Below are 16,480 nucleotides of genomic sequence, written 5' to 3' on the forward strand. Positions count from 1 at the left end.
AAAGACGATTTTTATGTCTGAAATGCTGCTTCAACGCTAGAAAAGAAAATAATTTATGCACCGAATCATTACTTGCGATGAAAAATGGATCCATTGAGATAACCCGATTTGTAATGGATCGTATATGAAGCCTGCCCAATTATCCGAATCGACAATCCATGGCGCTAAGGTAATGCTTTGTATTTGGTGGGACCAAAGGGTCCTATCTATTATGAGCTGCTGACAGACCATCAGAGTGAATCTGTATCGAATATGCTGCCAGTCTTGAAACTGTTATATTCCATTATGACAACATCTTAAAATAAAGTAGTTGGGAAGTTTTGCCCCACCCGCTTTGTAGTCCAGGCCTTGCCCCGTCGGACTACTATTTGCTGCGATCGAAGCAGAACGCTCTCTCTGAAATTCGCATCACTTATTAACTATACACTTAAGAGTTAATAGTTGAAGACAGTTTTGTAGGGATACTTTTCAGGTATTTTAAAACAATTCACTGGCATTACTGGTTATGATTACACGCAGAGAAAAAATATAGTGGGGCATGGTTAGTGTAACCATTTCAATATTGTTACAAGTTTTTTAACTATGTAACTATTTACATGATATGGTTAATTTACGATTCACATGATTGTATCAACCATATATATGGTTACAGTAAACAAGCATATGTTTGTGACAACCATTTGTATGACGAAGGACTTACCATATTATGTTGCTCTCGGCTTAAGGCTTATCATAATCTGAGAACAACAAATTATAATAAAATTATTCATCATAAATATGGTTGCCACAAACATATACTTGTTTACTGTAACCATATATATGGTTGATACAATCATGTGAATCATAAATTAACCATATTATGGTTACCACAATCATGTAAATAATTACTGTGACTATAATATTGTTAAAAATCTTGTTACAGTAACCATGCCCAATTATATTTTTTCTCTGCGTGTAGTTATGGATATTGTCAGCCACAACATTAAGAGATGAGTCGGAAATTTCCGGTTTAAGTACTATCTATTTAAACCTCCCGCATCTCTATAAGGAGTAGAAGTGACATCGTATGTAGACGATAAGGACACAATGTTAGTGACCAATACAGTGAATGGTTATCTCTGTGAAATACACAACTTCTTCGTTATCAATCCTTACCGTAACTTTGTAGCCGATGAGGTCTAAATTTCGACTGTGAACCACATACAAAACCAACAACACTTTGGACAATGAGCTACTATACTATAGTTATCTTCATTGAGTGATAGCCAGTGGATAAATACTCCAGAGCTATCAAAATGCTGCCTTAAGGACTGATACGGGCTTGGAGTCTTAATATTTTCAATATCACACAACTGAATCTAGGTATTTATACTGCAGCTCTGGACGACACATGAAAGGCGTACTTGGAGGTTTCACACCCTGTCCAGTCAACTCTACTTCACTTTGATTAATGGATTTTTTGACTAATCCAACAATATGTTTAAAGATCGCGATGCTTAAAAGCTCTATTACAAAAATACTCAATAATTAAAACTTCCTCATACATCATAGTTTTCTATCTTATAATGCAAGATGGCTACCACAGTTCAGGCAAAAGCATCCTTCGCAGTGAAGCACATGTTCAACCAAATGACTTTGCTTGTTAATCGTCAAAGTTTTACGCATTATTGAACTATACTTCTTGGAAAATCATGCTGGTCAAGCTGAGAGTTTAAAAATGGTCATTTAAAATTTCGAAAAAACTATAGCGAGTTACTATATTCAAAACCCTCTATCTTAGAAAACACAAGTTTTCTTTATTTCTTTAATTAATAAGAAATATTAAATCCTTTCTTCTACAATACATGTTTAATGTCGCTACTAAATATTACATATAACAATGTGTAACAGGGAAGTGTTACTGTTTTTCTGGTAGGTGTTGTCGAGTACAACAATAATCTCTTTTTGGAAATTAGCTAAACACCCCCAAATTCTTGAGTTATGAGTAAAAAAACAGTTTTTCGTTACTTTATGCATGGTTGTAACTTAGTTGAATATAAAGAAGAAACAGAGGCCTTTTGAATGGTTAATGTCATATTTAAGAAACCTTGAGAAATCTGTGTGTATTTCTCCTGTTATTTTTTTATTTTTTAAAAAAATATGTTGGAGAAATCTCAAAATTATATTTTGTTTGGATCAGTCCGTATTTGACAATAGACCCCATATAACGTCCACTTCCCAAAATGTCTTAAATACGCATAAATCTCTTACAAATATCATTATTAAGCTAAAATTTGACACTAATAATCCTAATATTGCTCACATATGAGGGCCACTTTTGGAAAACACTTTAACCTTAATAATACCGTATAAACATCGACTTCGAACCATATTTTTGCACAGATAAGTAATATGTATGTAAAAATATCGTATTCAATTTGAAATTTGACTTCAGTAATCCTCATCTACACAAAAATGGATCTACATAATTTTCCGAAACACAAATTAATCTACATAAATATCGATATCGAGATTAGTGTATACTAAAATCAAACTAAAAGATCCACTTCCGAGAATAACTATAAGAACAACGCACAATATTTTATGACTACTGGACCTAATTCCAAACAAATTTGTTTCAAGTAACTATGCATAGATCTTACAACTGGGAGGATCCATATCAAAACGGACAGAAAACTGCTATTTTCGGATTTGACATCTTCGATTTTAATGAAATTTACCACACATATTACGGTTCCAAAAGGTTCCTCAAATCAATGACTTTTTCATCGGAAACCCTTTCCATTTCAAAGATATCGCTATTTGAAAATTGAAAAATTTGTTAAAATTCTCAAAAATTGTATACACATAATTGCCCATAACATTGAAACTACTCAAAGTCCAACATAATTTTTGATTCCATTTAAAATAGTGTGAATAAAATTGTTTATTTCTAAAAGGATAAAGGTTAATTTTCTTAGTATATATTTCAATGTGAAAAATATCAAAGATAAAGTGTTAAAAATTCAAAAAGAACATGGCATGAGGACACCTAAACTCTCTACTATATTCGGAATGAGTTTCGATTGAAATAGTCACTGATATGAGAAATATATTGGATATATAATATGTGTGGTAAATTTCATTAAAATCGGAGATGGTATTTCCGACTGCTGTCCGCTTTCACATGAATCTTCCCAACTGTAATTTGTGACTGTGATTCACAGAGAGAGTAAATAAATATATTACTCTCTATCAAAAATATGAGGGTTTTGATTATGCCATTCTGCTTGTAATACATCGAATTATAGGTCGTTGTATATAAGATTAGGTACAGCCGTATATAAAACTCTTACTTGAATTTATATCTAAACACATGCCGTCATATCAAATGAAAGCAAGTTTTCGAAACGGTTAAAAGGTAACTGTTGATATGATTATTTCGGTAACGTTATCGGTAACGATATTTTAGCTTTTTTCGGAAATTTAAAGGTTTTTCCAATAGGGACTTCCGAACTTTGACAGTTCATAACGACCACATTGTTGAAGATACATAAGTATGTCGAATTGGCTGTTGATTTTCCAAATCACCATGGATGGATAAAGCGTTCAATGATACGAGCAAATGATAAAATTGTGTTATCAGTATGGGTATTCTGTTCATTTGTGGATGAATGGATATATCAACAAACTAAGTTTTCGAATTTGGGACGATGCCAATCCACATGAGAACCAAGAGCGTCTAATTCATCCCGAAAAAGTCACTGTTTGGTGTGGATTTTGAGATGGGACGTCATCGGTCAATATTTTTTAGAGAACGATGTTGGAAAAGGCATCACCGTCAACGACGATCGCTATATGTCGATTATTAGCAACTTCTTTTGGTCTGAATTGGTTGATATGTGGTTTCAACAGGACTGCGAAACGTACCACACAGCTCATGTCACATTGGAAATTCCGCATTGCTGATTTGAGGGCATGGTAATCTCACGTGGAGGTGATGTGAACTGGCCACCGATATCGTAATAGACTTTTTCTTGTAGGGCCCTCAAAGCTAACATAACACATGCCACAAAGCTGTTTAGAGTTAACTCCCTTTACGATCTTATAGGAAACGGCATTTTAACGGTAACGGTAATTGCCGTTAATTCGGTAACGATAGAATAGCGGTAACGGTAGTTTAGTTGAATGGGTATTTCAGGAATAACGGTATTTGATATGACCACATCGACACTGGAGGAGTACCAATTGAAAATCGACTTATGAACTGGTAGATTACTATTAGCACTCTTGATTTAAGGTTTACGCATTCCAGTTTCCTACATGAGGATATAGTTCTACTAGGTACTTTTATTATTGTATTATTTTCATTTTTAAATCTGCTCTTGTGTTAATCAAAACTAATATTTGCCGATTTAAAAATGTCTGTTAATAAAAACATAGGAAAACAAGTACGAAAGTAAGGGAGCTATGAATTATTATGGACCGATCATCATTAAATTAGGTGATATGAACTAAAACTTATTTGGAACGAAATTTGTGTAGATACCTATATAAATGACGGATAAAGTCGAATTTCGGGAAGGCATTTGTATAGGGGTTATTTGAAATAATAGACCGATTTTAGCCAGTTTAAATAAGCTTCGTCCTTGGCCTAAAACAAATGCATATACGAAGTTTTATCGAAATATCTTCAAAATTGCGACCTTTACTTTGCGCACACTGTTTAAAGGGGGGTCAGACGGCATGTATTGCTTGTGTTTTGTGCCATATATTGGGACATTTTTCCACATGTAAACATATACATACCGTGTGATCCATATGAAACTTTGTGTATGTAAAATACATGTGTATTACTCGTGACATTTTTGATATTAGAGCATGTTCTATTTTCGTGTGTATAACAGTGTTGTATTTTGAAATACAACACTGCACAGTGGGGCAGAATCGAAATTTTTTGGAAATAAATCTGGCATTTCTAAACGGCTGGTCCGATCAGGATGTTGAACTTTGTATCTGAAGTTAATTAAATTTTAGTTCCTTTTACGTATTGTACTAGATTTTGTTTACTTAAAAGTTTGAGCTTGTGTTAGAACATTCAAATCAGGGTAGCTGTAATCAAACAAATATAACTAATATTTATTACTATTTTTCTTTCATTACAGATTTGTGTTCAAAATAAACAAAAAATCAAATAAATTCGCAAAGACTGATCTACAACAGACCCAACGAATATATTAATAACAAAAATAATTTCTAGAAAATTTACAATAAATATAAAAATTTTATTTAAACTTTAATAAAGCAAACTAATTCTATGTATTAATAATATATTTTATAAATGTCAGTTTCATTAAAAGTAAATTTGTATGAATTTATTCCTTTAGTTTTTCAACAATAATACATATTTTGAATTATTTTCATTTGCATTAAATTTTTTATTAAAATTATGATTTTATGTGTAAATGTTTAACAATTAATTTTGGTTTAATTTGAGTTGAATACTTTGTACATGTGCGTGTGTGTGTTTTTTTTTTGGTTTTTATTATTTAAAATAATCAGATTTGTGAGTTAGAAATTAATTTTTGTGTTAACGTAAAAATGTTGTTAGCTATGCGTCGAGAAAGTGAACATCACCATCATACGACAGTGCCAACAGTAGCATCAGCAACAGGTGCTGTTGCCACACCCTCTATAACAAATGCCTCAGCCCACAATAATCACAATTTAACATTGTCCACAAGTAATGCTGGGAGCACGGATTCACTGAATACTCCTTCTACACCCCTACTAAATTTAGGACGTTCACCTTTGCAGTTCACGGCACCACCGCCGCCACCACCACCCATCAGCGTACAGCCGGGTCCACAATTTGGTTTCTACACACCCACGCCCTCCGCAGCATCTTCATATTTCCATCATTATACACATGCGGCACCAACCTATGCACCATCCACTACCAGTGTTGGAGTACATGCTGCTTCAAATGGCAGTTATGCAGCATCCACTGACAGTTGTAGAAATGTTGCTCCACCTTCGGAAGAATTAGAAGAATTTGTAGATATTTTTCAAGTACAACATTTACTCTTAGATCATTCGGCGGCAAATGGTAATCAACCACCACCTCATAGTCTGATGCCAACGAGCAGTTCGGCTGCCCCTGCTACGGCTACACTGAGTTCAGCTGTTATAGCAGAACCTCAAACTGCTACAACAACAGCGACAACATCTGCCACAACAACTGTTACTAGTTTAGCTAAACCCCAGCCTAGACCACGTTTGAATCTTCAGAAAGCTTCTGAGTATGCAGCCCAACATCAAGGTGAATAAAAGATGATAGATAGAATCACATTGGCTTCATTAACAAAACAAAACGTTTCTTTTATTTCAGCTGATTCGCCCTCATCACGCCGCATGCTTTTAGACTATCCCAGTCCATATTTATATGGCAATCATTATCATACATCCCCCAGTGAAGACTTAGTTGCCCTTTGGTTTGGCAGCAATGGCTCAGGTAAGTTCATGTAACCAATTCACATGTATGACTTAATATCTATGTATTTCCCAAATAAAATTTTCTTACCAAATATGGGCATTTCCATAGTCAGATACATGACAGTGGTACACTTCAATGGGATAAAAAATTGTCAAATACTTAACTTTTGAATTATTTCTTTATAAAAAATAACAACAAAAATTAAAAAGGGTGACATAATGTGAAGTCAGGATTTTTCCTTTTTATACCCACCATTAGAAAAGATGGGAAAGATTTTGTCATTCTGTTTGTAACATATTGAAATATTGGTCGTAGAACCAAAAGCTATATAAATTTTGGGTCCTCATAGGATTCTAAGACAATTAAGCTATATCGTCTGTATGTTAAAAACACGATAGGCCTCAAACGAAAGGAGCTAGCTGGCTGATTTGCACAAATACTCTCTGTTGATGAGGTTTGTTTGGAATTGTAAATGGACAATACTAGTACATGATTTCACCTAGCCCCCATACAAATGTCCCACTGGAATACAGTTTGATCTGTCATAAATGTAATCATCATAACCATCATATATATTTTTTTACAAATTAGTTCTAAGCAGGGACAGTAACGGTTATAAATGATATCAAAAAAGTTATTTCATAACAGTTATTTTGTGACTTTAAAAATAAAAATCCAACTATAACAGTTATTTTTCAATATAAAAATAAAAGTTCGCACAAAACTCTTAAAAAAAGAGTATAAATAGCCGTCATAAAAGAACTCATTTGAGGACTTTTATTTTTTCCGCCAGAAAATAAAAGTCGATTCAAGAGTTTTATTTTTCCCGTCAGAAAATAAAACTCATTTTATGTAAATTGATCATAAAGCTTGCCGCAGGTCAGATCTTTATAATTTGTAAAGCCCCTAGTGCTAGTGAATAATTTTTTTATTGTTTGATTTCGATTATCAAGTTGTTGTTGTTTTGTTTTTTTCTTGAACAAATAATTTACTACAAACATTATATCAGATAGACTCAATAAAGAAAGATACTGAAAAAAAGTAGAAAATAAACGAAAAGAGTTTTATTTTCTGACGGGAAAAATAAAACTCCTCAAATGAGTTTTTTTTCTGACGGAAAAAATAAAAGTCCTCAAATGAGTTTTTTTTTTAAACTAATTTTTTAAGTGTTTCATGCGAACTTTTATTTTTACATTGAAAAATAACGGTTAACTGTGGAGGTAAAATAATTTTTTTAATATCATAATGGATTCAGAAAGAGCACGTCAATACGAATCTATTATAGCAGTATAGGTCTCCGTTGACTCTAACATAGAGATTTTTTGATTTAAAATTGTTTGATAACCATTATTTACGGTCCCTGGTTTTAAGAACTCTGGAATTATACTGTAAAGTATGGCGAGAATCGAGCAACATTTGTGCATAGTTCCCCAAAGTTTCAGAAGCCAGTTTCAACAAAGGTATTAGTCCAGAGGATGTTTATAGAGTTAAAAGATCACCGGGATATGATATAATAACAATATCCATGATTAAAAACCTACAAAATGTGTCAATAATTGAGATATGTATATTGTTAACACTATCTTGAGACTATGGAATTATCCTAAAAATGTCTGTGTCGAGAGAATACAACATTAGAGCTGTCGTTCCACAGGGAAGTGTACTAGGTCTTACGCTATTTTACACCTCTGACTTGCCTACGTGCGATAAATTAACAATTTCTACATTTGTTAATGATACCGCAATAATTAACTCACACGAAAACCAACTCATAGCATCCAGTCAACTAGAAAGTTACCACATACATGTGAAGACATGGATAAAAAACTGGCGAATACGGGTGAATGAGTTATGTCACGCTCGCTCTAAGGAGAGGAAACACTCAATAATTATAATATACCGCAGTCCGATGTTACATACCTTGGTATTCATCTAGATAAAAACCTACTTGGCTCGTCTTATAGAAACCAAGAGACTTTACATGAAGCTAAAAGCCTCTAGCATTCATTAGTTAATCAGTGAATAATAAAAATTAAGCTTTGAATATAAAGTCATCCTGTATAAGATCGTTTTAAAACCAATTTGGATATATGGGGAATGTCTAGCATCACCAGTATTGATCTTATACCGAGGGCCCAATCTAATATTCTTAGGACCATGACGGGAGCACCATAGTATATAATAAATGAAAACATCCACAGGGACTTGGAAGTGACATTGGTAAAAAATTCCGTAAAAAATATATTGTAAAACTGCAAAACCATCCCAACGCCAAAACTCATCCCGCTAAGATGAGTGCCATTTGTCTACACGCAGAGAAAAAATATAGTTGTGCATTTTTACTGCAACCATTTCAATATTGTTACAAGTTTTTTAACAATATTATAGTTACAGTAACTATTTACATGAGTGTGGTAACCATAATATGGTTAGTTTACGATTCACATGATTGTATCAACCATATAGATGGTTACAGTAAACAAGCATATGTTTGTGACAACCATTTGTATGACGAAGGACTTACCATATTATGTTGCTCTCGGCTTATGGGTATCATAATCTGAGAACAACATATTATGATAAAATTATTCATCATAAATATGGTTGCCACAAATATATAATGGTTTACTGTAACCATACATATGTGAATCATGTGAATCGTAAATTAACCATATTATGGTTACCACACTCATGTAAATGGTTACTGTGACTATAATATTGTTAAAAAACTTGTAACACTATTTAAATGGTTACCGTGAACATGCATAACTATAATTTTTCTCTGCGTGTATGAAGGCAATCTTGTTAGAGAGCAACTAGTTTAAATTTTAGTTATTATTTTAAGTTAAGTTAGGCCAAAACTACAAACATATTTATGGTGGGTATACAAGATTCAACACAGCCGAATATAATACTCTTACTAAGTAGGTGAAACGAAAAACATGTAGCGGCTGATTAAATGGACCAAATTACTTGCATGCTTTAAATTCTTAGATGTTACTTCATTCTTGACTAAAACTCAACAGTTGAAAAATTTAAATATAGAGAAATAATAGATAAAAGTTTGGAACGAACGAGTTTTGCAACCAGTTTTCGAAACAAACGAGTTTTGCTACAAATCATATATCATCGAGCGAGTTTTACAGCACACTATAGCCCACAAGGAAATTTTATCATTCTACTTTTCTATATTTTGATATTTATTTTAAGTTATTAAAGTTACCATAACAGTAGTAAAACTGCAATTAAAGTAAATTTTTAAAATTTTTAGAAAAGAAAAATTTTAAACTGATAAATCTACACCTTCACTGTATTCTACATTAATTTCCTCCATAGCATGATCAATATTATTATTATTATCCAAGATCATAGCATAAAATTGTAGGTCATTATAGCATCTTCAATTTTTACCAAAGCGATTTGATAATCATCATTTTTCTTTTCAATTTTAATCTCCACACTGATGGGAAGTAGGTCTGGATAAATTTGCTTAATTGCCTTTCCTCGCTTCCAGAATGGGGTGCAAAAGTTGGTTCTGTAATTAATCTCCCACCGTAGAGTTCACAGTCCTTTCTGGGTTTCTTCTATTGTCATTCTCTTTGAAGTTTTGAATTTAAAGTGAAGTTCAACTGGGGTTTTCAGCATAGACGATACAACAGTTTTCTATATATAGAGGAACCTCGCTTCCAATAGGAAAAGTTCAGAAATTAAGATCTTAACAATTTAGAAATTAACACACTTCAAACAGAATGATTAAAATATTTAACAAGCGAGTTTTGCTACGGAATATGTAATGAGGGAATTTTGAAATTGACTGATAAATGGAACAAAAAAGTTTTGCTGCTAACTGCAATTTTAAGTCATGTAAAAATATAGAAAAGAACATGCATCCATTCAATTTCTATATTGCTTACCATAAAGCTCCAAAATGACTGCCAGAATCAATGGTTATCTAGATTTTTTTTAATTTTTGTAACGAACGAGTTTTGCATCTCACCTACACAATTATTTACATTGTAACCTTTGATATCTTTGTGAATAATTATTCAGTATTATTTTCATAGGATAATCTTCCCTCCTGATGAATCAAAACGAAAATATTTTTTTTACTTCTAGAAATCGAGTTCTTTTAAAGGAATATGAAATATTTTAATCGCATAATTTTGATACCGAGCACATTCAAAAAACAACTTAAGTGGATCTGTCTTTAATGTCTGTCTATACCTCCATGCATTTCCCTTTCTCTTATCAGCTAAAGATTCATTCTACTCAAAATGTATATTATTTAAAATAACAATATTTCATCCAGTTTTTCTTTTAAATTAAATTTGTCACACTAGACTTGATTTAAATTAAGACTTTTAAAAATTTATTACCAGTAACGCGAATAAATTATGTTTTACCGTCATGAACGTGACATTAGATTTTTTAATAAAAACAAATAAAAAATTTACCGTTTACTGATCTCTATGTACTATTTTTGTATTGTATTTTTTAGAGTTAATTAATGTTGTACCAAATATTTTGTGGTAAGAGTGCACTTCCATTATCTCTCTTAAGGATGAAAATATTTAAGCGAAAATGTTATTTAAAAATAATAAAACATGATCTCATCTTTGCAGTCCAACGGATCATCATGTTGACAAATATAAACTGTGGACTCTTTAATTTAATAAGTATAACCGTAAGGAAATTTTTGTCAACTTTTAATATTTCGGTCACAATGGACTTTTTTGTGGAAATGCCCATATTCAACTAGAGATTTTTAGAAACATTAATCATTTTCCTATTTGCGAAACCTTAATTTAATATGAATTTTGGTTTATAATACATTTTAAATAAACACGCACTTAATTCATACGATATGATCTCTAAAACTCAAATACATATTTGCGAATATATGAAAATACATCAGTTGCAAGTTGCAACAAATGTTGCAGCAAGTGTGTGTGACTTTGTGTTTAATTTCCTTTATAATTTGTACTTGTTGTTGTTTCATTTTTCTGTGTACAAAATTGTTGTCACCACAGTCTTTTTTTGTGCTGAAGAAAAGGCGTTAAATTAAAATTTTTATTATTACTTAATATAATGAATAGCTACAGCTATGGGCAAAGTAATAGCATACTGTGGAGTTCGGAAGACGAAAAAATATTATAATAACTGTCCAGCAACTGTTTTATTTTTATTTATTAATATTATCTTATAAAATCTTTCTAATTACACTAGTTTACAAATCAAAAAATTTTGTTTGCTCATGGAATGAAACTTATATTTTTGAGAAGAGCTAGGGACGCTAGTTAATTGACCATTTTTTGTTTCCCACCTATACATCAAAATTTTGAGATATATGGGTTTTTATTTTTTACCTACCCTGAGTACTACTAATGCATACTGTATTGTACCGAATTGTAGTAATTAAGTATTTACATCGTTTTTGAGTAGTCAACACTCTGGCGAAGCAACTAAGTAGATACTTTCAGAGTTGTATTTTTTTTTGACAAATTCCAAAAAAAATTAACGGGAACAAAATTAATACTGTTTAAAAGTACATCTTTCCTGTAGATAAACGTTAATAAATCGCTATTAAATACAAAAATCTAAAGTAAAAACTATTTTAAAATGACTTCTAGAAAGTGCAAAATAAACCCAGACCATTTTTTTTTATTTGCGGAAAAATAATTCAGTAAATCGAGGTTTTCCTATAATAGAAACACTGCAAAATGCATATTTACATTAAAAAATTTCGTAAAAGCTTTAGATAAGACAAACCGGCATTTCAATATTTATACAGCGTGTTCCCGAGTCTTTCTGAGGCTAAATTAAAAGAAGGGATATTTGTGGGTCCTCAAATAAGAAAAATGTTGGGTGATACAAAATTTGAGTGTCTATTAACCGATGTTGAAAAAGCAGCATGGAATTCTTTTAAACTTGTTGTTCAAGAATTTTTGGGGAATAAGAAAAGTCAAAATTACAGAGATATTGTTGCGAATTTATTACATATTTTTGAACTGATGGGTGTAAATATGCCCCTCAAAATTCACTTTTTGCATTCTCATGTGGATTTTTTCCCGGTGTCGGTAATAACTTCTCTCGATTTATATCGAGCTTTCTCAGAGATCGCACTACACGAGTTGTTATAGATGAAATTTCATCAAACGAGTTCAAGATCAATTCAGGGGTACCGCAAGGCTCCGTCCTTTCTCCTACTCTATTTCTTATCTTTATAAACGACCTTCTACGTCAAACTTCCAACCCTATCTACTCTTTTGCAGATGACCACAAACACTACTCCCTCTATCTTCCCTCCCATAACCTATTTTCCTAGTTCCAACACAATGCTTTGCATGAATAGGGGCCATCCCCTGAGTGCTGGTCCAAGAAAAAAAAATAAAAATAATTATAAAAAGAGGACTAAACACTTCACTCTTAATTTTTTTGTCCTAATGTAATGTACATTTTTATATGTTTCGTTTTTAATAAATATCTCAGAAGTTTGACTTGATTCCTGCAATCTTTTTTATTATAAATATTTGCTGCAAAATTGAGTTTTTAATATTATTTTGAGTATATTGAAGAACTTTTATTTTAGTAAATGGAAGAATCGAAAAATTTAATTAAAATTATTCAAATGTGAGAATTGCATTTCTATAACCTTAAGTTTGATTTTATTTGTTTTAATTTTTTTTCAAATAATTAACTGTGACAAAATACTATGAATTTCTAAACGTTTCAAATATTTGTCTAAAGTACTGTGAACGCAATCGATTTCTTGGATTTGTGAATGACCAGACCCAGAAAATATCTGGATAATACTTTTGACCTGTAAATGGTCTGAAAAAAAATTGCTGTGGACATCATTAATTTTTATTTTAGGAACCACAACCGAATCACTCAACATAACTATATTTTGAATAGTTGGATGTTCTATCATCAGAGTATTTTGTATATATAATTGTTATAAAATTCGTCCCAAACGCAACAATAAGTAAATTATTCCTTATTGGGAAAAATAATTGTATCGGTCATATTGTAAACATTTATTTTTCGATTATAATAAAATTCAAAACCTTAGGAAGGTTGAAAGCGATTAGCAAATCAAAACATAATACATCATCAGAAAAGGGTCTTGTTTTCAGTTATCTACGTCACGTTCTACTTTTGTTTCATTTCTGTAAATATCGAATTCTTCCATTTCATCCTCCGTTTGATTATTTTTTATTGAAAATTCGTAAAGGACAAATCAAAATTGAGTTTGAACTGATCTCCATAAAATCCTTCCAATCCGAGGGTTGTTGCTCCATATAATTTAAGAATTTTGGCATCGATTTGTTAGTGCATATTTTACCCTTAAATGCATATATTTGTTTTAGGAGCATATTTATGTCACATTTTTGCGTTTTAGAGCATATTTTACTGTTTAATAGCATATTTTGACAGGTTTTTACTTCCTTTGTTTAAAATTCACAATTGAAAAATATATATATGGCTTTTTTTAATATAAAATAATGCCATCTAAATATCAAATTTTAGTTATAATTCAAACTTAACCGTTCTAGAGTAACTTCGGGTAATGTGGACTACCGTTTTGTTTTTTCTAAATTTTGGCCACAATATATATGGATATTAAAAGAGTTGTAAAGCAATAAATTAGCTAATGTATTCTCTAATGGTTTTTGCAGTTGAATATTTTTTCCGTTAAAGGATAAAAAATTTATGTGAAAATATTGTAAGGAACCCAAAAATCAGCATTAAAAAAATTGGAGGGTAATATGGACCACTATATGAGGCTAATGTGGACTAGTATTTAATACATAAAATTCATGAACCAGCTAATCATGAATGATTAAAAAATTTAATTTCAATATATTTTTATTAATACAAACTAAAAAGTCGCGTTCGTGGCTTAGATAGATTGCTTACAAAGTACATAGTTATTGTCGGGTAATATGGACCAGTAGTACATAATCAAGTAATTTAAGTGGTCCACATTACACGAACTTGGGTTACAGTGGTAAAAAGTTATTTTTACCTAATAATCTAAATGTGCTTAAATTCTTACCAAATATATGCAAAACTACGTGTCCACTTTAACTATATAAAACAACCAAACATTAAATTCTACCAAGTAACTGTACCAAATTTTGTTTCTTACTTGAGCCGAAAAAAATGTTGAGCTGTCGCATTAATTTCAATACAAGAATAAAAAGTCAACATATCAATAACTCATGAAAGCAAATGTGTAATTGTTGTTTCAAACAAATTGTAAAATGTACGACAAATCAGTTTTATCATACCTTCAATAGTTTCTGAAAAAAGACACTGGTCCACATTAGACGCATAGTCCACAATACCCGAAGTTACTCTAAGTGTTAAAGAAATATTATCTTTTAAATTTGCTCCTATAACATCAATTGATGCCGAAAGAACATTTTATATGTATAAAAATGTTTTCAGATCCAATAGCCAACGATTTTTATTTGAAAATTTTAGTCAACATTTTGTAATTTATTGCATTAATAACCTAAATTGAAGAAGTGACTTTATATTTATATAAAATATCATCAAAAAATACATCTCGACGCCTTTTCATAACTTAAGTTCCTATTGTTTTTATGTTGTATTTATTTTTTGTTATACTTGTTTTAGTTCTTGTTATTTTTGTTTATTTTATGTTACTTTACCTTTTTAGAAATGAATTGTATTGATTTTTTTAAAAAAAATATTTTTTTGGTTAAAAATTATGTAAACGTTTGTTTTTTTAAGAGCACATTTTTTAAATTTTAAGAGCCCATTTTAAAGTTTTTACTGCATATTTAAAGCGCTTGAAACATTTTTTTAGAACATATTTCCGGTTTCCCTGGTAATAAGTAATAAAATCTGTATTTGTTAACAAAACTCAATGAAATTTTCAACGTTTTTTAAAATTGTCATTCCAAATAACAAAACGTAAAAAAACTTCCTAAAAATTGGAGCAAAAATCCCAAAAATGGTATATTTTACAATTTTGGCCATGGGGTCTATGGAAAATACTTTGGGGATAAATAAGGAACTCATCAAGGTTTCTAAAACTGCTTCCCGATTTTTGATACAGCTTTGGGATTTTAGAACATGAGGCATAAGGTTGAAATTTTGATAACAAAATAGATCACATTCTGAAGGCCGTACGGGCGACATACTCGAAAAAGTGGACATGTTTTTATACAAAAATATTCCTCGTAAAGATACCTTACAGAAAAATATAAAGAAAGCTCTTAAAGAAATTTTGTTCTTAATAAAAAAAGAGCTAAGTCACATTTTCGCCCAACAAACAACAAAAATCAACTATTTTCTGAATATTTAAATTTATTTTTGGATCCATAATCGATATTGCTCTGAATTCTTTTGTATGTTATTCGTAATTTAGTTGTCTAACCAACAAAAATAATTCGAGTCCATTCGGTCTAAAAGTCCGACCTGTATTTTTAAAAAAGCGTACCAAGGTATGACAAAATTTAAAAATTTCAATTTTGAAATGCCTATAACTCGGAAATTATAAGAGATAAATAGCACACGCAAACAAGTTTTTTCAAGACCTAGCCGAGCGCTTTCCAAACATATGAAAAACTTTGAAATAGGATGGGAAAAAAAATTGCACGTGTTTAAAAATTTTACATGTCGAAGGTACCCCACTTTGAGTCCCCATACCGCTGCCCCTGGATCATTTGCAGGGCCCATTTTAATAACTTAAACTCGAATGTTCCTTGCCTACGCTCTGCCGCACTGTGTATTCCTTGATGCAAATTTCGGTATTTATAGATCCTTTTGTAACAAATGTTTGGCTTCTTTTGCCGCAATTACATATGGCTTGCCATACCAAGTACTTTTTGGAAAAATTTTCTGCTTTTGGGTCTTAAACTTGTCTACAACATTCCCTCGAGCATCAGCAACATAAAAAAAATGTCCATTTTTTATAAAATTTGACTTCAATTTCCGAGATCTGTCTTTGGCCTCTAAATTTTTAGCAGA

The 16,480-nt window shown here is 31.4% G+C and overlaps 1 protein-coding gene across 1 annotated transcript in view; it reads left to right on the plus strand.

The window, feature by feature from the left end:
- Positions 1–5,961: 5,961 nt before the first annotated feature.
- sr (stripe) overlaps positions 5,962–16,480 on the plus strand; it is a 232,911-nt gene continuing 222,392 nt past the window's right edge. Inside the window, 2 exon segments of the mRNA XM_065514190.1 lie at positions 5,962–6,301; positions 6,371–6,493. Coding sequence (XP_065370262.1) covers positions 6,115–6,301; positions 6,371–6,493 — 310 coding nt within the window. The 5' untranslated portion in view covers positions 5,962–6,114.

This window comes from Calliphora vicina, chromosome 1 (assembly GCF_958450345.1).
Source record: "Calliphora vicina chromosome 1, idCalVici1.1, whole genome shotgun sequence".
Taxonomy (NCBI): Eukaryota; Metazoa; Arthropoda; class Insecta; order Diptera; family Calliphoridae; genus Calliphora; species Calliphora vicina.